The sequence below is a fragment of the Dipteris shenzhenensis genome, chromosome 15 (assembly GCF_047967505.1).
Source record: "Dipteris shenzhenensis isolate YYH24624 ecotype China chromosome 15, Dip_SZ_1.0, whole genome shotgun sequence".
NCBI classification, from domain to species: Eukaryota; Viridiplantae; Streptophyta; class Polypodiopsida; order Gleicheniales; family Dipteridaceae; genus Dipteris; species Dipteris shenzhenensis.
In genome coordinates, this window is record NC_141610.1 from 18,395,138 (window position 1) to 18,419,509 (window position 24,372).

Below are 24,372 nucleotides of genomic sequence, written 5' to 3' on the forward strand. Positions count from 1 at the left end.
TTAACAGAGCCAGCCAAACGACTTTCTAGTTCTAGTCTCTCGCCAAATGCCCTATTTGGTTAGGTCCATACCTTTGTCTCACTTGGTGTCAAGTCCATTAATAAGAACCCTGATTGCCTGTGATCCCCTTACGTAAATGCACAAATATTACCATAATAAGAAAACCTCTGGTATGCATATTTAGTGCAGCAGACGTTCATTCCTGCAAATTTGACAAGCAGGTTACAATGACTTAACACCAAACAAAGCAGGCGAGGGAAGAAACACTGCAGGTCCTTATAAATCCCAAGTATGCATCATCCTGGCCACACCGAATAGCAAACAAAGGCAATCACCGCTAGGACGACCTTGAGAGTTGAAGTCTGATCAAGACCACTGTCATACACTCAGCTTGGTTGAAAACGTTTGCAGTGAAATAAGCCCATTGCACCAGTGTAAATTGTGCAGACTGACTGAACACTCTATTTGTTTAGAGAGCTCTAACAGAGAACAATTTGAGGTTGCAGAGTTTCTAATTTGGGAAAGTTACAACTTAAATTATTGCTAACATGAAGAGAAGTATGGCTTCTGGCAAGAGCATAATCTGGATGCCCTTTTCGGTTAGATTTTTGAACGCGGTAGCCTTGGATGTTGTTTCAGAATTGGGAGAATGTATTCGTCATAGCCCTCCGTTACAATTGACTCGTTTAAAGGATCCTTCCAAGCTTCTTTATATAGGTTAGCATAGACATCACCATCATAGCGGCCTAATACGGAGCCTAGAAAATGATCTGTGTGATCAAAAGCATCAACTAAAGCAACCGCATTTGGTCGCACCTGCCACAAATACAAGGACAAAATATTTAGGACATGGAATGTAATGACGGACTCAGGATGATTTATCCTAACATTAAAGTTGACGGAAATACCTGACGAAAAAGATTTCGAAGCTGATCCCTTGCAAGAGAGATTTGATCACTGGTTAGATACCCAGTTGTTAAAAAACTCCCTGTATTAGCAGTGATCAAGGATAAAGCATATATATTGCACAGGATTTGAAGCTGCTTTTTCACCCCTCTTCCTGCAATGTCTTTCTTCAATGCCTCTATAAATCTGATTTCCAAAACCAAAAGGAACACAAAATAAATCATAAATCTGAAAAAGAAAATCAATAATCCTACCTGGAACTAAAAGTTAGTATACAATTAAGGCACGTGATACTCTGCAAGACATCACTTAATCATACAAACTTAATGATGATCACGTTTGCATCAACATATTTTTTGTTGCGTGTATTTGTTCATGTACATGAAGCAACTGTTTGTAAATCAGTGTTTCTGTAGGAATCTACTCTTTTTAATATACCTCAGGACAATAATGAGCTCACAATGAGCTTGAGCTGCTTCAACCAACTCTGCAGAAATCTCAGCAAATCCTGTCGATTTTGCAGTCAATACATCTTGTATTAAAAAATTATCACAATCACACAAAATCAATGCTCGCTTGTCATTCAGGGCCTGCAACGACATCCAGCCAAATTTCCTACAAATAAGAGTCGGAATAACTTGCCTGCTTCCTGACTGCCTGCCTCTGCAATCTGAGAAGCACAATTAACAGCAAGCCTTGCAGATCTTGCTTCAAAAGCATGCTGCAGAGCTACTGGGTCCATCCAGTCCACTCCTACAAGAAAAAGAGACAGGTTGAAAGGCAATAACAAAATTGTTTGTGCATTATTTCAAGAATGAGCATACTAAAAAAAACCAAGCTTAATTACATTGTACAGATCTTACCGCAGCAATTTTCCCATAGTATCCTTGTGCTGCATCTCGTATCTATGTAAAGCAGGTTAGTGGATATAACACCATGTATACAAAGACTAATGACCATGCAGAACTCCCTGCATGCTGAACACCCAAGGTAGGAGAAAATTGTACAATGATGTCTACTTGAAAACTCTTGATAATTGAGCTAGGAGAGGGACAACACAGGGCTTGATCATTGAGAGTAGATTCCATGGACCAGCAGCCCAGATAACCATGCACAAACTACATCTCCAAGCACATGTTCTACATCAATGCACCTAGGAGAGTCAAGACTACACAGAAGCGCGACACTCACAAGCTTATCATGGATAGAGGCTCACATGCCAACAGCAGCAGAAAAGGACATGCTTTGAAGACATAGACAAGCCTTCCCCAACAGTCTGTCTGCTCCACGTATCATGATCCTCGACATACATAGAAAAATGCAACCATGGATACCTCTATCAGCTGATGAGGGCCCTCTACCTATTCAACTTGCATTGCATCAGACTTCAATGAAGTTTTACTTTCACTTCGTTGCTTCTCATTAGTGAGCATGAGAAGCAGTCAGGCTCTTCCTCTGCTATTTCATGCATTGTATTGTACTTTGTCTCATGGACCATTTTAAGCTTCTTAAGATGTTAATACTGAGACAAGGTGGCTTGCTGCATCCAACCGAGATCCCAAATACGAAATGGGAAAGTATCTCCATGAGCTTTAATGTTTGATTACCACCTATATCGATCCTGAAAAGGTATTAGTAGTCAATGAGTAGCCAATTTTGTGAACCGTCATGAACGTGAGATTCTTAAAATTCGGGAGTGAAAGGGAGTCCATATAAAACAATTTTAGTATAGACCCAAGCATGTGGTCTGATGTTGCAGATTGTGGATCCGGGAAAACCATTTGTGGTTGATGATGCCAATGACTATGCCATTGGGGCAGAGCCTTTTTCAGGATGTTAAACCTGTGGCTTTTGTGAGTCAAAAGTTGACTGTATCTCATGTCAGATATCCTATGCATGAAAATCAGCTTCATGCTGTAATTGACGCTTTAAAGAAGAGAAGGCATTATCTTTATGGCTCCAAATTGTAACTTGTGTAACACAATATTGTCCCATATGAACATATTTTCACCACTGTCAGGAAATCTTGTTTTTTTCCTTGAGAGTCAACCTATACGGTGTTTAACCACGTCTGAGCTCCACAAAGAAGCTCCATATTATGGGCCATACTCCTGAGGTGGTAGACCATAAGGCAATTCAGATGGAAATACATCTGAAAATTCAGTCAGCAAGACTTTGGAGTTGTAGGAGCAAGCAGACAGCAAAGAGTCGAACTCAACTGATTTATTACACTCAAGTGCAAAAAGAGTACAAGATAAGTGAGAGTACCAGCCTATGAAGGATAACCTTAAACCCTAAGCTAGTCAACTCATGTTATAGGAGTTGACTTAGTTTAATATGAACTAATGTTGACTAGAACTAACTAGTAGTGCTTAGAAGGCCATGCCAGGGGCTAAACCAAACAAGCCTCCCTATGGGTGAAGTATTCTGGAAACATATCCGAGATATCTAGACCTAATGCCACGGTTACACGTCCTCATCCAAATGGTATAGTAATGGAAGGATCACGTGGCAAATGGAATGGAGTGTAAAGCTTGCTGAAAAGATTCAAACTTGGGTCGTGGAAGCACCTTGGTGAAGATATCTGCCAAATTGTCTTGTGTTGGAACATAAGACAAGTGAATATCACTTGCTGACAGTCTCTATCTTACATAATGATAAAGAACCTCAATGTGCTTAGTGCATGCATGAAACACTGGATTCTGCGCAATGGCTAAAGCATTTTGACAAGTGTAGTTAATGTGGGAGAGTCTGACCAACATCAAGATCTGCAAGTAGTTTCCATAGTCAGATACATTCCACCGTGGCTGTAAAAAAGCTGCCTTGTACTCAGCTGTCTGAAAGTAGCAACCATACGCTTAATTTTGTTGAACCAAGTTATGCATGAAGCTCCAAGCATAAAATAGTTGTGCCACTATGTGGCACTCTAGTGTCATAGGACCTTGCCCAATCACTGTCCATAAAAGCATGCAGAGTAAATGAAGAATGGTGACCATAGACAAGGCCCAAATCTTGAACGTCTTTCAAGTATCGAAAGGCCTGCTTCACAACCTGCCAATGCAATGTACCGGGATTTTCGCATGAATCAGCTCAATTCAAAACCACATACTGAAGATTTGGCCGTGTGTGTAACATAGATATTTCAAGCATCCAATAACATGCTAATAGAGAGGCATCAAAGGGCTCAACAGCATCATCCATGGAGAAATGGAAACCAGACTCCACAGGTGTGGAAACTGGCTGACAGTCCTAAAACTGAAATCTGTGTAGGAGTTGTCCAATATATTTGCATTAACTCATCATGATACCTTACCCCAACGTGAGCACATTTAAGTGGAATGTCCAGTATCATCAACATATAAAATTAAAATCAGCTAGTCGGCATCAGCTTGCAGACGTAGAGAGTGCTCTTTGTAGGGCAGTTCTGAAAACCAAGGCTAATAAAATGAGTATCAATCTTGGTATACTAAGTTCAGGGTGCCTACTAAAAACAATTAAGTGTTTTTTGTAGCTGGCACACCATATTTTAGACCCTTTGCCTTCAAAGCAAGAGACATACACCTCCTCTTGCGAATCTCCACGAAGGAAAGCAGTTTTGATGTCCAGCTGATGCAATTGGGAATAATGATGGGCCACTCTAGCAATGATGCACGTAATGGTAGTAATGTGTGGAGTGGGTGCAAACGTCTCCTCAAAATCAATGCCCTGCAATGAGCAAACTTTTACAACAAGGCAGCCTTTACATCAATCAACAAGGGCATTCACTTTCCTCTGAATACCCACTTGGTGCTCACAGCACGCTTGCTTTTAGGCAAATTACTCCCAAGTGCCATTCTCATGAATTGATTCTAGCTCATATTGCATAGCATCCATCCAATCTTTTCTCTCAAAGGCATCTTTGTGACACCGTGGCTCTTCATTGAAAGCTATAGCAATCAATGAAACCTCCACTAACTGTCCCTGCATGTGACAAGAAGTGGCTTTTGTACGTCCAAACAAAGGATCATCTTCTTTGCTGTACTTTAATGCATCTAACAGCCATCTAGGGACTGTTTTTTGTTGTCTTATGGCAGCCCTCTCTTTGGTCACTGCTTGATCTGTAGTGGCCTGATCAATGCGAGGGATGAAAATCAGATTCTGTTTGTGGCTGAGTGCAGCCTCCATGCACACATCAAAAGTCTGATGCAAACTTGAACAAGGATAGCATGTATCAAAACATTAGAAGCAACAGTACGTTGGCTGTTTTTGACAGTCCAACAACGGCATGACAGAGTTTTCAGAAAAGATAACATCTTTGCTAATAATATCCTTGCCAGTACTTGCTTGGTGTAACCTAACGATAGCCTTTTCTTTCTCAGCTGTATCCAATAAAGATCCATTCAAGTGCCTTGTCCTCAAGCTTACGTTGTAACTGAGATGACATCCAATGCCCTGGTGGGTGAACCACTCAAGACATAATTGGCGCACATAATGGCATTGGAGGAGTAATCCTTCTTCATACACAGTGCCATCTCCATCAATGTTCTATTCTTGTGTTTTGCAACACCATTCTATTGTGGTATGTATGGCACGGTACACTAATGTATGATTTATGAGATGCCTTAAAACCGCAAACTCTAAGGGACATACTCACCACCCCTGTCAGTGCGGACTGTGAGAAGCTGTGGAACAAGCAAAGACATCTAACTTGGATTTCAATGGGTAAACCCAAGTATGCCTGGTGAAGGCATCCAAAATGGTAACAAAGCATAAACCCCGACCAATAGATGCTGTCTGCATTAGACCACACACATCATTGTGAACTAAATGCAACTTATGAACATCAACAACCATATTCTGTGAATGCAATCTAGCCAGACTGCAATAATTTAGATGCCCAAAACGCTTAGGGTGTCTGGAACCACAGAGTCCTCTACTACCAATTGTTGTGGTGTCTATCTCTTTGTGTTAGGCATCAAGTCTATATAGACTCCTAGTCAATGTTCTAGTGTTGACAAAGGTGTTGCCATCTTTGAAATCATAGACGGCACAGTGGTAGCCATCAGAGATAAAATCTATATCCGGATGATAGCAATGGCTGAAATGGATTTGAGATTCTTTCTTATCCTTGGGACATACAAAACATCCTGATGCTGCAGTAAGCTCCTGCATAAGATGCATTATTGGCACAAGTCACAAAACTCCCCTTCAATGCAGAAACTTCTTGCAAGAAGTGATATGCTTAGAAGCACCATTGTCAAAATACCAAGTTTTGAATGCATCAGAAACAACCATGAATAGAAGGACTGTACTGACATGTAACAACAAAAGCCCAATCATGATGTGAGCAATAATTGCTGATTCATCCTTCTCACGGGAAAATAATTGCAAGGCTAGATTGCTTCTTTTCCTCTAATTCAATGCGCTTTCGGAAACCATAAATATGATCACCTAGTTTTACATCTTTTTCTTATCTACATCCATGCTTTCCCCCTCATCCATCTTCAAGGCATCAAACTGCTTCTACAAATATGCAACCCTTGCTTCATTGAGTATTTGATACAAAGAGGCTAACTTATCCCAAGCATCCTTTGCAGTCCTACAAGACCTAATGTGACAGATTTCATCCTTTTTGCTCACAATGCAATTAAGGCACGAGCCCAAGCATCTCTACCATCCCATCCTGACTATTCCTAAGTTTGAGACAGTGATAGAAGATAAAGAGTCAACAACATTACCACCACCCAGAGTGACAGGTGCAGTGACACGTGCATGTCAAAACCTGCAATAATATTCCATAAATTCTTGGACAATGCATCATGTATGACCACATGGCATAGTTGGTGCCATCAAGCTTGTCTTCAAGAGAAAGCATGCCAAAGATGTCATTGTTTGCCATTGTAGCTAAGGCACATACACAAAGGACGCAAAGTAATCTGACTGAAAAAAAAGATTGCACCAAGGAAAGTGCAAATGTCTGATTCCCGCCACAGATGGTCAACTGAGTGCCACAATGTGCTGGCTGCACAATACTACAAATTACATACAGACAATTGAAAAAGGCAGCAGAGTTGACTTCAACAAAGTAGTCCAGGCCAGAACACAGGTGCAACATCACCAAACAGCTCCTAGAGGTGACAGAAAAACAGTGCACAAATTCCTGATGCTTGTAGGAGAGGCAATGACCAGAAATGGAGCAGACAAAAGGTGCTGAAACAGTCGACCAACTGTAGGACAGCTTCCACAGGAGGGTTGGCTGTTGTAAAGTGCTTCCCATGCAGTAACCTGCTTGGAATGATTGCTAACCAACAAAAATGCACAGAAAAGCCCCAAAATGGAGCAGGAATCTGAAACACAACAGCAGACCTCCTCCGAAATACAGCAGGAACAGCAGTCACCTGGTAGACGCCTTCAAATATGTGATTTCATAGCAGTTAGGGCTCTGAAACTAGGAGCACGTCTATCCAAAAGGCTCCAGTAGAGGTCGTGAGACAAAAAGACAGCACCTGGAGTGGAAAAATTGAGTCTTATGTGTAGGAAGCAAACAAAAGGTGGCAGCTACTGCAAACCAGCCAATAGGGTCTGCAGCTCCAACTCTCAAATGACAGAAATGCTCCACACAGCTTGGGGGAGCACAGGCCAGGGCTGGAAACCTGCACTGATACCACTGGAGAGAGTCAAACTAAAAATATGTATTGCAGAAGCACTCAAGTACAAAAAGAGTACAAAATAAGTGAGAGTACAAGCCTATGAAGGTTAAACCCTCATTTGGTCAACCCATGTTATATGAGTTGACTTAGTTAAAAATGAACTAATGGTGACTAGAACTAACTAGTAGGAGCTAAAGCTAACAAGTCTTGTTGCAAAATTGCATGTCAAGTTGCACTTTTGCAGAATTGCAGGCAGATTCCAGAGCAAGTTTATTTTCTTTTTGGGACTTTCAAATAAACTTGCATTCTTTTGAGATCACATAGAATGCAAGCGATGCTTTTGGGGTTTCGGCCTAGAAGGATAAGTTGCATGGTACTAACTATTCTCTGTCGAGCTTTATGGTACAAAACATGCTTGAGGCCAAAAAGCTAGTGGAGTTGCGTCAACTTGCAAGAGACAATCCATTGAAGCTCTAACGTCTATCCCCACTTAACACACAAGATACTAAGTCAGCTCAATGCATCCGACACAATCCAACGTACCTCTCACACCATTTCATAGAGCTAAAAAGCTGATAAATAATGTTAGTTGATGAGCTGACACAATAGGCTAACAATGCATGGTTGTAAAGAATCAATAAATACAAAACCGTGTTAGAGTTAGGACAGGAATGTCTTTTTAGCACTCTAAACATTTTAGTGCATGTATTTATTTCACATAATCAACACGATGTCAAGATTGCATCCTCAACACCTTCCTTCAAGATCAACATCATGAAGTTGGCCTCCCCTAAAGATGATGAATCTACGTTTTGAACTAGAACTGACCATTAGAATACTTGAGTCCACCTAGATGAAAGTGTCCTTCTAATCGGTGCATCTCAATAAAAATCTTTGCTGTGTGGCTTGCTGAATAACTATGGAGCATTCTCTCTCCTTCACAATGTTGTATTTCTAACAGCTTTGCTAACTACTGATCACACTATAATTGTGTATCATAAAAGCAACGTCCCTAGCCATACTGCCCTCACATGCTCCTATTGTAAGGGCTTTATATTATGCTTATATTATTTAAGATATAGTTTCTAATTGTTGATATGACATATCGGGAGATAATGAATACAAAATTCCAATTGCTTGATGATACAACCTTGTCTTGCAACTACAAGCGGCTAAGCTTGCCTTCACTAGATGATAGACTTGCGACTTCTTGCATGCTGCTAAGTCACGTCTCCCATCACCAATCCAAGCAATAGCACTGACCTCTCATCGTGCTTTGTTTATTGAGTTGAGCTTCCTTCATACCCGCCATCCTGCCAATGGTGGCAGTGTCAGACCGTAATTGATGCGTCAAATTTGTCTAACAACCAGAGATTACCCCTTGCTTTCCACCTGGTGGGACAACACCCAAATCATGCCATCCTGGTGGATTACATGTCATCCAGGTGACAGGTCCAACCCAGGATTCTTGCTCTTCTAGAACCAGTCCTGGATAGCTATTTGCAAGGTTACCTGTCTTCCGGATCCAACCCAGGACTTCTACATGATTCGGCTTCATTGAGAAAACCAAATTTTCTCAGCAATCAAATTCCCCTTCACACTTGGACTTTGTTGAAAACCTCATCTAGGGGCTTGCATGTGAGGAATTGATCTCTAACACAAGATTCGGGGATAACTCCTTGCTTGAATTTAGTTTTAGAAGATACAGTATTGAGGATCAAAGCTCAATGTTATTGTGAACATGTATGTAGGATGGAAAAAGCCACACAACATTAAACAATAAGAAAGATAAGTAAGAATATCAGTGTGGGGCCAATGTAGGAAACTCAAGAAACCATGGTTTTAACACAATTTCAAAAATAGAAAGGTTTTAACACAATTTCAAAAATAGAAAAGAACGAAAATTTGAAGCTTCGTCCTTTCATGAGAAAGTTTTCTTTCAAAATAAAAGAACACTTCCAATCAAGACTCAAGAAGTAAGAAGTTCCTTCAGGCCGCCCCATGCTATGCTTCCTCACTGAAAAAGAGAATTCACCTAGGGATTCGCCCACTGAACCTCAGTCACAGTCTTTGTATTCAGCCTCTCCAAAACTATGAAACTCTGGAATAATAAGAACTGCCAAAAATCCCCCTTTAACCGCAACCTATTTTTCCAAAAATGGCCACCTTGGCAAAAGCACGCGTTTTCCTAAATAGAGACTTTTCCCATTTCCTTCGAAAGCTTCCTTTTTTTCCTCATAAAGGGGCCATGTTTCCACTGAAGGAAGCCTCAAAAGACAAACATGGCTGAGAGCTCTTCCATAGGCAGAGGCAGAGGCTGAGGCTGAGGCACTTCTATAGGCAATCTGGAATGAGCTTGATCAGTTTGATGTCCTTTTGCAAATTTGCCAGCCTCTCACAGTTAAGATGACCATATACCGCTAAGACATAAACTACTCTGAAAAAGTCACTGCATTATCTATATGCAAGTCTTTCAATAGCCCATACAAGTTCCCTTGGCTTACTCCTTTTGCAGTCATCTTGATGCTCTTTGCCTTGACAAAATAAGGCATTCCTTGTTTGAAACTCTATCTTGATCTGTTCATCTGAAATCACACTTATGACATCAAAATCAAGAAGGATCCAAGGGCCTGAATCACAACTTTTGGCTTTATGTGAGATAGACAAAAGCTCAGCTTTACAGCATGAATGCCACTTTACTTTCTTTTAATACTTGGAATATTGTTAGTACAAGCTTGCACATTTTCAACATGATGTTGGGATTGTATCTGCTAGAGCAAGCAAGAGAGTCAATGCACAAAGAGTTTCCACAGATAAGATGCTGTAGAGAGAGAAGAAAGGCATCCAATGCTATCATCTACTCAAAACGGGAGTCCTTTTCATAGCCTAGGCTGATAGTGATTGTAAAGAAGAGATCTTTGTGTTTATATGGACAATGCATGGGAGTTGTCCAATGACGTGTCAACTTTTCCCCCAGTTGCATAAACACTTCTAACCATGCAACATAAACCTATAGATCGAGAAAGAAACATTTACACTGAAATACATAGAGCTAAGGAGTGACTAGTGAGCAGCACGCAAACAAACATTGGCATTGTAAATGATTCCAGTAAGACAACTGAAAAACAATTCCCAAGCTAGTAGAGAGTAACACAGTTCAACTCCTGCAATTTCCAAAACAAAAATAACTAATCCATGTTGTTGAAGCAGCTTTTAGGTCTGTATAAGGCCCCTACCTTTTGTGACCTTGCAGTTCTCTGTCATTAGGCCCCCCAAATTATTTAAATACGCAGCAGTACCAGACGACCTTTTCCCTGTTCCCACTTGTGAAATTGTCTTCATCAAAAACCTTGCAACCTGTCAAAGATATATGCATACCAAAGTAAACAATCTGTCAATAAAACAACATGAAGGATCGTGCATAGTGCACCTGCTCATTTAAGAGATCTCAAGAAATCTTGTCTCCTGTTTCAGAAACCAGTATAACCTCAAATTCACACCTATCACAGTAAGATGCAATAATTCCATTAAAAAAGATCATTACAGCAGAGGTGAGAGAGTAGACTGCATCCCAAGCCTCCACAAAAAACCAAAAAACAGGGGTGGAGAGAGAACTCCATCTGAAACCATAACCTTAGTCCTTACTTATGAGGTGGGAGATAAAAGTCAATCCCAAACCTCCACTATAGAGCCCCCCCCCCCCACCCCAAAAAACAAAAAAAAAAAAAAACTGCTCAGCCCTACAAAGTGGAAACCCTTTTTTTCTCAGCGAGGTGTGCCTAGTTTCCTCCATCGAGAAAAACCTGTGCAAAATGCCTGAATCGAGGGAGGAGCCAACTGATAACTCGAATCGTCAAACTTGCTTGGAGGCAGGGCAAACTGGACACAAAAGAGAAGGAACATCACCAACAGAGCCAGATGTAGATGAAACACTCTCCGAGACAGCTTCAAATGCATTGATGGGAGTGGTTTGCCCTCCATTATCGGCAGCCCAAGGGATTAATTGGCTAGAGTGAGAAAGCAGCTTCAAAAATCACCGACGAGTCAGGGCCAAGCAAAAGGAAGAAAGGAAAATGGGGGGGGGGAAGGGAGAGTGACGGGAGGCTCCAAGACCTTATATGATGACAATTTCCTTCATTGATTCAGTGAAGATTTGAAGATGCTTATTTGCATTTGGTGATTTAACAACACTGCTATTAAACATTCCCCCATTAGCAGTGCTTGTGAATCATCAAATCCAAGTAACCATCTTCAAACCTTCACTGAAGGGGCACAGCTTCCCATAATGCAGTTAGACATGTCTAACTCTTTATGTTCGTTGTTCCTAGTTCTCTTCCACACTGACCACAGCTGAAATTAATGGAATACTTGATCTCGCACACCAATAGCTCTAATCTTATCATTCCATAAAGAAGAGGCAGCACAAAATACAATGCAAAATGCCCTGCTTGCATGAACTAGCATTACAAATGCAAGAACCCTATCAACTTTTTACAATAAGTTAGAAGGTGTCACCAAGAAGTTGTAAATACTCCAAGTAAATATAAAGTTGACCTTTAATTTGACCATGGTCAAAGATTTCTTTCTTTACTTTGCTATGGTCAAAGAGTTCTTTTATTTGGTCAAAGCATTAACTTCAGTTAATGAGGCTTGACTTTGGCCAAGGAGGGTTGACTTTAGTCAATCGAGATAATCCGAGCTTGATAGGAGAGATTTGATTATGATTGAGGAGCCTTGACTGTCAGTCAAAGCCCTTAATCATGGTCAAAGGAGGTTGACCCTGGTCAACTAGAGAATTGAAGCGTGTTCATTAAACTGCACAGTGGGGACGCCCACAAAGACTAGGACTAGTCTAAGATTTTATTTTGCATGCAAATGCTAACAATTAACGGGTACCATGGTTTAGTAGCTTGAATTAATTGTGCAGGTACCAAGAGTGGTTCATTGCCAAATTTTTATGAAGCATAGCTATTTCCTAGAAGAGGCCTATGCCCACGTGTGACCAAAAATGCCACCGTGGACTAGTTGATGCTAGTCTAGTAGGGCCATATATCTACTTAAGTGTGAACTCGAAGTAGGACGAGTTTTGAGGTGTGTAGTCCTTGACCGGATTGAGTCAATGTTGCTCTTGAAATAGACTAGTACCCGGAGCCGAGGCGAAGCAAGTGTACCAACACCTTGTTACACAAACACCTCTACAGCTACAGTTGGTTGTGACAAGCACTGATTCCCTTTACTTAATGATAATATAAGTACTTCGTTTTCTCTTTTTGCATGTTTTTTACTCACCTTGTTCAATCACCCATCTCCATATAGTTCTATCCAAGCCTGCACAACCTTGTGTTAGTACAACACTCATTTCTTTGCATCCCAAGCAACGAGTAGGATGTTGCATGCTTAGAAAACCCTAGAGTAAAGGAGTGAGCATCTTCATAGCAAGCACTAAGAGTCAAGCACTATGCAACCACCAAATAGATTGGTCAACCTAGGGGTGAGAGAAAAATACTGTCAACACCTTCCAATGTCAATGTATAGCAAGCCAACAAAACAAGAGAGGATTGAGAGTGAGGTCGTCCTATTAGCATATCCAACCCATGTTAAGTCTTGTTTCCTACGGTTCCAATCTTGCAATACAAAGGCCACATTGGCATTTCTTGATCGTCTTAAAATTAGATGGTGATTAGGACCACGTTGTATGCGAACGTCGGTATTTCACACATGGTAGTGCAGTAGCTAGAAATGATTACATCTACATGACAGTTATTTCACTCACACCAACTACTTTTCAACCGTATGACACAACTATTCAGAAGATTTAAAAGCATTTCTTCAAGCTTAAATATCCAAACTTAGCTCACATATCATCAAATGGATACGTATGAAACTAGAAATTGATAGATTTACAATCCCCATGGTCCAAATCAATGTCAAATTACATTGAAATAGTTGCACATATTAAACGTTTACTCATTTACATCTTCAACTTGTGCACAGGGTACTCTACTTTCAGCATGGTTAATGCGTTGTACGATGGCAATGACAAATTCAACACTTGGTCCCTTACATCTCTTTATTTGTTTTACTTCATTGCCAATCAAATGTTTTCTTATCCTCAAGGTAGATCCTATACAGACTTGGTTGCAAAGTTGAACAACCACTTCTGACGGCCTAACATTGTAACAAAATCCTATGGTTTCACAACACTTTGCATAAAGTATTACAAACTACACATAAATGCATGGTATAGTATGCCACAAGTTTCATCTTACAACTATTAACTGAAAATTCCGTAATGTTCTCTAGCATATAATTTACAGGTTGATACAAACTGAAAATTGTGAGCTACATAACCGGCTAGACTTTCAACGGGTTGTTATCAGCAGCTGGTGAATGCAAGCCACAACCGGCCAAAGCCAAGTATTTTTTCGAATAAGTACCAATAAACTATAATATATCATTTACTATTTCACATCCATGTGCGAGTATTTACTAGTCGGCTTATGTGGACCCCGACCATTGGAACATGGTTCAAAGATATTATGTATCCATATGCGAGTAGTTATGAGTCAGCATACGTGGACTCCCCACTAGCATGCAGATACTTACTTTCAAAACTATCTATCTTTCTTACAGTTAATCACAAAAGATAAACTATAAACTAAGAGACAAAGGATAAAGTATAAACTAAGAGCTTTGCATTTGTCCATTTTGCATCCTAGTGTGGGTAGATGTCAACTAGCCTAAGCGATCCCACCAATGACACTCCAAACTTTTTAAAAGGATTCAAAAACTTACAAATTAGCTTGCAAGCTTTCTTTATCCTTTTTTTCTTGTACTTCTTTGTTTTTCCGAGACTCCAAGCAGAGCTAGATTCTCATGAATGCAAATAGTACAAGGTGGGCGCCCAGTATATAAAAGATACTACACCGCGTGGTATATCAACAATACCGCACGGTACTTATGCTAACCCCACGCGGTATTTACACTTTACCATGTGGTATATCTATCGCCACTCAGTATAGATAAATACCGAGCGATAATGCAACCTTCTTCCTGCACGGTGTGTCTTTTCACCGCATGGTAATGGTTGCAGCTAGGTCCGATAAAAAAACGTGGCAGGGCCGGTTTACATCGCTCCAGGGAAGCCCAAAAAACGTACGCTTTTTTGAATTCCTTCCCAAATCTCTGGAGCTTAGACCGGAGTTGCCGAATGGCTAAATAAATAGTTGATCAAATACAACATTGCTAAAGGCATTGTCTTGTAAATTTGGTTTAGCTCCTAGGATGCTCCAATACCTCAATTGCATGTAGGTGGGTCAAGGCAAGTGGAACCTTAGTTGTCTACCCTAATCCAGGTCAACAGCTCCCTCTTCTAATTAAATGGCTAACTGAGTGTGCGATGGATTATTAACCTACCGTGCACTAGGTTAATAGCATACTGTGCACTGGGTTATAATGCAACATACGCTGCCTCAAGGTAAATGTAGCAGGTTTTTATTTTTGGTAGTTAGTTAGGAGACTCAGTTGCAATTTCTAGTGACCTAGGACTATTCTTAGAAGTGATTTGGATTCCTCAATTTGATGGACTCCTTAGGTGGTAAAGGGGCAGTTGCTATTTTGGGCACCGACTCCTCTTCACCTCGTTGTAAAAATGAAAACGGTTTTTGAGTGTTGTTGTAACGCAGAGTTGAGTCTGTGCTTTGTACTTAGCAATTTATTCAATTAAGAAATGTACCTTCAAGGGCGTCCAGCATGAATTGGTTCTCGGCCCTTGTGTGGTGCATTGTTCATGCCTGAGTCCCCTGCTACTTTGCCATCATTACAAGCAAGAACAAAAAAAGAGAAGAAACTAGCCCCACCCATGTTTGAGAAAAGAAAGTATCCCAGGACTGAAAGAAGAGGCTCAGCCTCAGAAGCTGAGGAAAATCAAATGCCCAAGGCTTACAAAGGAAAGTCTCAATTTACCCCTAAACAGATTGCTATTCTTCGTAAAGAGGGAAAATGTTTCAGATGTGGAAATGAAGGGCATGTGGCTGGCCAGCACCCTGAAAGGCCTTCAACCTCAAAGGAGCAAAACAAGCCTCAAGTACTGCCCATGCCGGTGGCAAGAGGAATCCATATGACTTGGAAGGGTGTCTAATGCAGAAGAAAGAGAGATTTGCCTCTCATGGGGCAAAATGAGAGACCAGCAGGCACTTATACTCTTTGATCCAGGCACTACTGATAATTTCATATTAGAAAATTTAGCCCTCAGGCTGGGAACTAAGACAGAACAGTTGGGAAGAGCCTTGGATGTAGATCACATGTTTCTTGGTGATCTTGTCCCAATGACCCCACTGATTGGGAAGCTCAGAATGCATGTACAGGGCTATGTGGATTAAAAAGACTTTTATATTGCACCTCTTGAAGTGTTCTCGGGATGCCTCGGTTTCAGTCACAAGGAAGTGAAGTTGTGAGTGTTAGATTTTGTACATAAGGGTAAGCACAACGGATTGTTGTTAAGAGCAAAGGGTAGACTATCCCTGTTGTATCAATATAAAGTACGATGTCTCCGCGTACATGTTTGCTAAAGAAAAATGTAGAAATGCATGCTGAGTTGAATGCTTTTGCTTTAAAGATTGTTTCTTCGATGCCTTGCTAGGGGAGCCACCCCTGAGAAACTAGAAGATCATTAGATAGAACTTATGACAGGGAGTGAGCCACCTATTTGATGATATGGGGATGAGCCTGAATTTTTCTTCTTCTTTTCACCCCTAGACAGATGGTCAAAGTAAGGTAGCATTGCATACAATAATACCGTTCATAGCTGTTTGAGATATCATAGCCAAAGAGTGCGTTGGTGTGAAGTGTTGATGTGTAGTACTAGGTGATCTAGTACTAGTCTATGTGTGTGAGTCACGTTTGAGCGCCGCGTGTCATCATGGGACTATTACATGATCTATCCCTCTCTGAGGTGGTAGATGACCATCAATGATGCTATGTGTGTTTGTGTTGAGTCAAATAAAGGTTCTCAGCCTTCAGTTGTCCCTCTAAACTGAATGTATTTGGAGTCAATAAGAGGTACTCTACCCTAGTTTGTCCGCCAAAAATAATTGTATGGTTTTTTACTTTGGTTTGATGGTATTGACCACCCAGTTCAAAGTAAGGGGGGGTGATGAGTGATGGTTTGCCCTTGCCGGTCGCAAGCTGACTGAGAAGTCACTATCACACGGGAGGTGTTGGATAGTTGGACTTGCTCTTTGCAGTATTGCGGTGGAGGGGGGATTGGTCTACACTTTTGCATGTTGGGTCTCACACTCTTTGCTCTGAAGGGGGGTGTTGGAGACATCATAGCCAAAGAGTGTGCTGGTGTGTAGTACTAGGTGATCTAGTACTAGTCTATGTGTGTCGCATGTGTAGTACTAGGTGATCTAGTACTAGTCTATGTGTGTGAGTCACATGTGAGCGCCACGTGTGACTCACACGTTGAAGTGTTGGTGTGTAGTACTAGGTGATCTAGTACTAGTCTATGTGTGTGTGTCACTTGTGACAATTCCCTTCGGCAAGAAAGTATTTATTGGAGTGCTGTTTTTGATCCTCCATTGGCCCTCCAAGAGCCGATTCGGGCATATAATCTCAGCAAATTGGGGATCAGGTGTATAAATGACGTTGTTGATGCTACTGGTCACATGCTTTCCTTCCCTCAAGCCATGGCTTCTTATCCACTAGCCATGCATCACAGGTTTATTTGGGGAAAAATTGCTGAATTACTGCAGCCTTTTCTTCCCATCCCTCCTTTATCTAACAGGGACCGATTACATGATTGGCAGTTACACCCGGTGGGCTCAAATTCTCGTCCTGTTCCTCTTCCTAACCTAACGGTCAGCACGACATACTCTTTCCTCCAGCCGTCACCATGGATTCACTTACATGCTAATTCTCTTTGGCATATGGCAAAATCACTTGCTTGGTGGCGAAAGACTCTCCGCAATTTATGGAGAAGCAAATTGCCTCTCAAGCAAAAGCTTTTCCTATGGCGTTGTCTTACAGGAACCTTATCCGTGGGGGTCACTCTGGCTCAACGAAGGATTGCATCTGCTTCCTGTCTTCGATGCATGGCCCCTTCTGAAACGGTGTCTCATTTGTTTTGGATGTGTTCCAGCACTAAGACCTTCTTATGCAAAATTTCCATGTCGCTTCGCCTTCGTTTCCCTAACTCACCTTTTGGGAAACATTTTTGGCTTTTTGGCAGACTTCCTGCAACCCTGGTCCATTACTCTTTATTTTTGAACTGGGTCAGATATTGGGCTTTTTGGACCATCTGGCAGGATCACAACATGCGATATTTTGGGAATCTGTTCTTGCAATCTTATGAATATTTCAGACTCTCCCTACGGCAATCTATCTATGATGCTTGCCATCAAGGAGATCTTCCTCAGTCATGCCTGGAAATAGTTTTTCTTTGCTTTTGATTTCCTGTTGAGGCTCTCTGCTTTTTTGAGACCCTCATGTAAATTTTGCTGATAATATGATCATGGATTTACCAAAAAAAAAAAAAAAAAAGTGTGTGTCACTTGTGAGCACCACGTGTCATCATGGGACTTATCCCATATGCACTAGGTGCTAGTGTGAGTGAGTAGCCTATATAAGACTTGTACTTCTCATGATTATGAACAAGATAGCCTTTCATTATGTTTTCATTCATGTATCATTTCCTCACACCCTAACCTTCTCTCCCTCTCTCTCCACCGTGTTTCTAACAATAGCTCCACAGTGAAGGCCCCATTTGAGGTCATATATGGAAAGGTGATTCTAATATATTTGCAGTAGCTGATTAGTATGTTAGAAATCTCCAAACAGCATTCAACCAGGTGCCGACAACGATAGAGAGATCTAAGGAGAAACATAAGAGAGCTGCAGATAAGTACAAAAGGCAGCCAGACCTCAAGCCAGGGGATTGGGTGCTTTTAAAATTTGAAAAAACTAGGCTCCGCAAGCTTAAGGGCAAGGAGAAAATGTATGCCAAGCTGTCTACCACGAATTATGGACCCTTGCGGGTCACATACGAAAAAAATGAGGTAGCTTACATATTTATAAAGTTGACCTTTTATATAACCACACTCACAGAGTTCTTTCTTTATTTTGCTATGGTCAAAGCGTTGACTTTGGTCAAGGAGGCTTAGCATTAGCCAAGGAGTCTTAACTTTAGTCAATCGAGATAATCCGACCTCAATCGGAAAGATTTGATTATTTGATTGTCTGTCAAAGCCCTTAATTATGGTCAAAGAGGATTGACCTTGGTCAACTAGAGAATTAAAGCGTGTGCATTAGATTGCATAGTGGGGACGCCCACAGAGACTAGACCTAGTCTAAGACTTTATGTTGCATGCAAGAGCTAACAATTAATGGGTGCCATGGTTGAGTAGCTTGAATTAATTGTTCAAGTACCAAGAGGTGTGCCAAATTTTTATGAAGCACAGGTATTTCCTAGGAGAGGGCTTTACGAAAAAGCCATCATGTACTAGTTGACGGTTCTAGATGTGGTGAAGGGCATATGCTATTTTGGGCACTCACTCGTCTTCACCTCGTTGTAAAATGAAAAACGATTTTTATGTATTGTTGTAACACACAACTGACTCTATGCTTTGTAGTCAACACTTTAATTAGTTAATAAAGTACCTTCGGGGGGTCTAGTCTGAATTGGTTCTGAGTTCTTGTGTGGTGCACTGTGCATGTCTTTGACTCTCTCTTTTTCCCCCTTAGCAATCGAAAGATTCCAGCAACCAGGATTTTATAAAAGGCCCATCTACTTGCAAAGAAAATCTTCTTCTTATTATTATTCTTTGGAGTTCAAATAAGGTTAAGGGGTCATAAATGTAAAGTTTGTTCTTCTTCTATTATAGGATGTTTCCAAATATCTTTGTCAAGGTGAGGCATGGCCCTAAGTTTGCGAGCATTCTTTTAAAATAGTCCATAGAACTTCTAAAGGCCAAGATAGAAGCCTTCGCTAGAGTTGAAAGTTAGCAAATTCTACCTCTCAAATTAGACATTTGACTTGGCCGCAGTTTGAAATTCATACTCTCAAATACTATCTTTTCATCTCATTCATTAGATCCCTAATGCTCCTTTAACTTGCATTATCCCCCTGATACAATTCATTGCTCGTCTGCCATTTGCCTTGTTACGTTTTTCTCCATTTTGGGTTATAGTGATCTTCCAACCAACATATATCCAACCAAAATGCAAGTTACTATATGGAAAGGCTGCTGATAGCTTTTATGATTCAAAGGACCTTCTTTTTGAGTGGCCATTTTTCCTCTCTCAGATCTCAAGGGCCTCTAACTATGGGTAACTCACATGGTTGATGTTTATGTCTAGTACAGGGAAGATGGCCTGCCTTTCATCTACAATATATTTTGTCACAAACCATGAATTTGCATATAAAAAGTGAGTTCTGTCCATAGTCTCCCTCTTTTAAATAACCACAAGCTTCCTCACAATAGGTGCTTTGATTCCTAGAGGCATCGTTGGGTAGTTCTTGGCAGGTGCCCTAAATCACACGTTGTCATATTGCCCAAGATAAAGAAATATAAACATTTTACATCAACAAATTTATTTAAACATCCTACTACAACACATCATACAAGCCTACAACCCACTACACTTGAGCATGAATCATGTTAGTGATGTTTTGCCCGCATAGTTACCAGGGAACGGATTCTAACATCCAGAACGTCTGGAACGCCATTGCGCACAAAGGGCTGAAATGGGAACATCTCGGACGTCCCTAGAATGTTCCCAAACAAGGAATTACCAGGGAACAACATTCCTACGTTTCGGAACGCATTCTGGACCTAAATTTGGCATTCCAGACCTAAGCATTTCAGACCTAGATCTAGCAATCCTATAGCCTAAATCTAGTGTTTCGGACCTTAATCTAGCATTTCTAAAGCTGAAATGGAAAGTTAGAGCTGCTGAAAGTGGTTTTATTTTCATATTTTTGTATATTTTCATGTAATATGATGATGTGTCATATCACATGGCAATCCCGTTCTCATTCCCTCATTCTCCCTTTTTGATGAGTTCCCGTTCCTACATACGACATTCCCATGCCTTGGTAATTATGTGTTTGGGCTCATTTGTGTGAGCAAAATTGCAGGGAAACCAAGGGGTATTTTGCTTCATTATAAAAGTAACCACATGAGTACCATACATGACACAAAATGGTGTAACTATCACCGCAAATCATATAAGCTTGAAAAGAAAACGTGGTTACGTCTTTAAGTATACCGAAATGCATCATACACACATGTGTAAATGAAAACTGACAGACAACTTTTGTGTTTGAATAGAAATAAAAGATGTAAAGTTCGGTATTGTTTTATCTCTACGTCAAACTAACAGGATACAAAAGAGAGTTCAAAGGCCACGCTAGGTATTAAACAGTAATATGAGCATAGCACATGCTTGATTTTGCAACCCTTTTCAAACTTTGGCAAGATAACTGAGTAAAATTTGACCTTAAACTGTAGGCCATTCTATGGGCTATCCATAGGTGCCATCCATTCCTTGGTATGTGCCTTGTAGGCCTAGTCATAGGCAGTTACGTCACTTAGTACACTTAGTACATGTACAAGTTAGTACACTTAGTACTACTAGGACACCCTGTCCTAGGGTTTTGTTATATTGGGTGTACTTTGTACTCATTTCATGATTGCAACACTTTATTACAGCAGTACGGTTTTCTCCATTGCTTCCATCTCTTGCCCTAGCTTACAGTGGTATCACCTCAGCCATTTCCAGCCACCCAAAGTCCTCTAGGTCTCATTAAGGCTGTTTGGCAGCCCATTTACCTGCTAGTCGACACGTTTCTCAAGGCGCAATCACATGTGTGACTACCCGGGGTCCTCTCCAAGCATTTTCGTCGCCAAAAGACACATTTTGGTTGGTGGTGCTGCTGCATAGGCGACTGCATAGCTCTGCATTTTGGCTGTTTTTGGATCTGCTGCAGCATTTTGGAGTACCCTAACTAGCCGACTTGCACATATCGGGACCTTTTGCTGCAGTCCCGAAGCCGCCTTGCACACGTGGAGCTTGCTGCTGCATTTGGAGCCCTAGACCAGCCGACTTGGATTTGAAGATCCCACTGCTGCATTTTGGAGACCTCTCTTGAAGCCCCCTTGCTCTCGTTTTCTGTTTCTACACCTCAGGTTGCTGCTGCATTCATTTTGAGGCCTTCTCCTGTTCGCCTTCACTTGTGGGAGCCTCCTCTCAAGCGCTTGATTGCTGTGGAGCATATTCTCTTGCTGTAATTCCACATTCTAGCTTCTTTTGGCACCCTCAGTTGCCATTTGCTGTCCATTTCACCTCTCCTACAAGGGTGACTACATGTCCTCAAGTTTGGAGCCTCTTTCTTGCTGTAATTTTGGTCAACATCACTTGATAAGATCCTGTTTTATTTCCAGCAAAACAGTCCTTTCTTTGGTTCCTTGGAATTGTGGAAAGTCCCCGTGTTGCCTTTGGAACTCTTTTTGCAGTTACGTGACAGCCACATATTTGCAGTGAAAAAGCTTTGAAGCTTGTGCAGTAAATTGCCTTTTGGATTTGGGAGATTGCACTCGAAAGGGGGGAACCGTTACATGTGCAAATAATGCATCTTATTCAGTTAAAGGCATTGGGCAAGTTGTCATTACTTCAGTATCTGGTGGTCTAGTCACTCTACACAATGTACTATATGTACTAGGCATCCGCTAAAACCTCATCCATTTCAGCCTTAGCTACTTGTGGAGCACATTACTTAGAGGACTTTACAGACTTGATGCATATGAAAGATGCTTGGATGATGCTGGACTTGCAAATGCAGATACTTATGTTGTTGATGCTTCTACCATGGCAGATACTCATTTATGGCATGAGAGGTTTGGACACCTCAACTTCGGAGCTTTGGTAAAGTTGCATAAAGAAGGTATGGTTGCTAGATGCATATGCCTTCAATGCATGTCCGTGAAGGATATTTGCTTGCAAAAATGCACCGCTTTGCATTTCCCAAGGATGGGAGAGTTGGTGCACCTTGCAAGCTATATTTGATTCACAGTGATGTTTGCGGTCCCATGCAGGTTGCAACTATTGAAGGATTTTATTATTTTATCACTTTCATTGATGACTTTACTAGATACACTTGGATTTTTGCCTTGATATTTCATTGCCTTGGTAGAGAATGAAAGCAGGCTGAAAATTGCCCACATAAATACAGACAAGGGGAGTGAATACAAGTCAAAGGAATTTGCTGATTTTTTGGCCTCACATGGCATACATAATCAATGCATTGTGCCTTACACTCCTCAGCAGAATCCCGTGGCTGAAAGGAAGAATAGATTAGTCATGGAGATGGCCAGGTGTATGCTAAAAGGCAACAATGCCGTCATGTGTGCAAACTATATGTTGAATATATACCCAACCAAGACATTGAAAACCATCACACCTTAATGAGGCTTGGACAGGCCATAAGCCCAGGATTTCTCACATGAGGACTTTTGGTTGCTTGGCATATGCACATGTGCCTTCACAGACACGAACAAAGTTGGACGACAAAGCTGTCAAGTACATTTTTATTGGGTACAACTCAGAAAACAAGGGCTACAAGCTCTACCAGTCCTGCACAGGCAAAGTTTTTGTTAGTAGGGATGTTGCTTTTTATGAGTCATCCTCTATGCCTTTGCTGGACTGTCAAAAACAACCCACAATTGATGCTTTAAATATCTTTGACAGCTTGATGCCTTTGTTTCAGTCAGACCCCCATGATGATGCTACATCTGAGGTTCCTCCTCCATGGGGATGACCATTTTTTCGAGTGAAATCTTCCGAGCGTCCGAGCGAAGGAAAAAAAAAGCTTCCAACTATGTAAAAGTATGGCAAAAATGGATCGAAAGAAAACATAGTTTCACTTAAAAATATGCAAAGTATCATAGGAATGCATCATACACAAATCTTTACATGAATCTTTGGGGATGGTGATTAACATAATGGACTAATTTATAGTAATTAAACTTCTTATGTCTTGTTATTTATGCTGTAAAAACACTAGAAAGCTCTTGTCATATTGACATAAATGTGTTTAATAAGTAATTAGATATGTATAATATTATTACATTAAGAGTGATTGTGAGGGATGTTTCTTAAAGAAATTATTGTATATATATATATATATATATATATATATGATCAAGCGATCTAGTTCTTGTGAAAATAAAAGTGTTAAAACCATGCTTCCTAAAGAAATACCATTTTTTAAATCTCTTGAAAAACATGCTCGGATAAAACAGCTCATAGGTTTTTGCTCGTACAAATGACGCACCCCTCCTTCTAATGATTATTTACACTCACTTGTGCAGTCTGAAAATCAGCAAGATTTACAACCTCATATGCCTCCGATTGATTAGGATATTATGCACCAGGAAGTTGATCAAGAGAGAGCTGAAATTCAAGAGCCCAAAAGGCTTCCCTATTGGCTTCTTGACAATCTAAAGACAACAAACGACATGCTTCTCTATGAGCATGTACTAGAGCAGTTGTCAGGAAAGAACATGCTACTTTGGTTGCTTCTGCTCTAGCATGCAATGAAGAGCCATTATGCCATAAGGATGCCTTTGAAAATGATTGTTGATTATAGGCCATGCAAGCTGAATTGGATTCCATCCATCAGAATAAGACTTGGGAATTGTGTGACTTGCCTCCTGGCAAGAATGCCATTGAGACTTGTAAGACATTACAAAGATATGGTGTTGTAGGCATAAAGTCAACCTTATGGTTGACCAGTAGTACTTGGGTACTATATATACCAAGTACTTGTATTGTTTCA

At 40.8% G+C, this 24,372-nt stretch overlaps 1 protein-coding gene across 1 annotated transcript in view; it reads right to left on the bottom strand.

Moving 5' to 3' along the window:
* Positions 1-215: 215 nt before the first annotated feature.
* LOC147893486 (peroxisomal acyl-coenzyme A oxidase 1-like) overlaps positions 216-24,372 on the bottom strand; it is a 58,180-nt gene continuing 34,023 nt past the window's right edge. The window contains exons 10-14 of the mRNA XM_087385682.1: positions 10,772-10,892; positions 1,549-1,659; positions 1,345-1,414; positions 909-1,092; positions 216-816 (exon numbers count right to left, since the gene is read on the bottom strand). Of these exons, the coding sequence (XP_087241808.1) occupies positions 601-816; positions 909-1,092; positions 1,345-1,414; positions 1,549-1,659; positions 10,772-10,892 (702 nt within the window). The 3' untranslated portion in view covers positions 216-600. The remainder of the gene's footprint in view (positions 817-908; positions 1,093-1,344; positions 1,415-1,548; positions 1,660-10,771; positions 10,893-24,372) is intronic.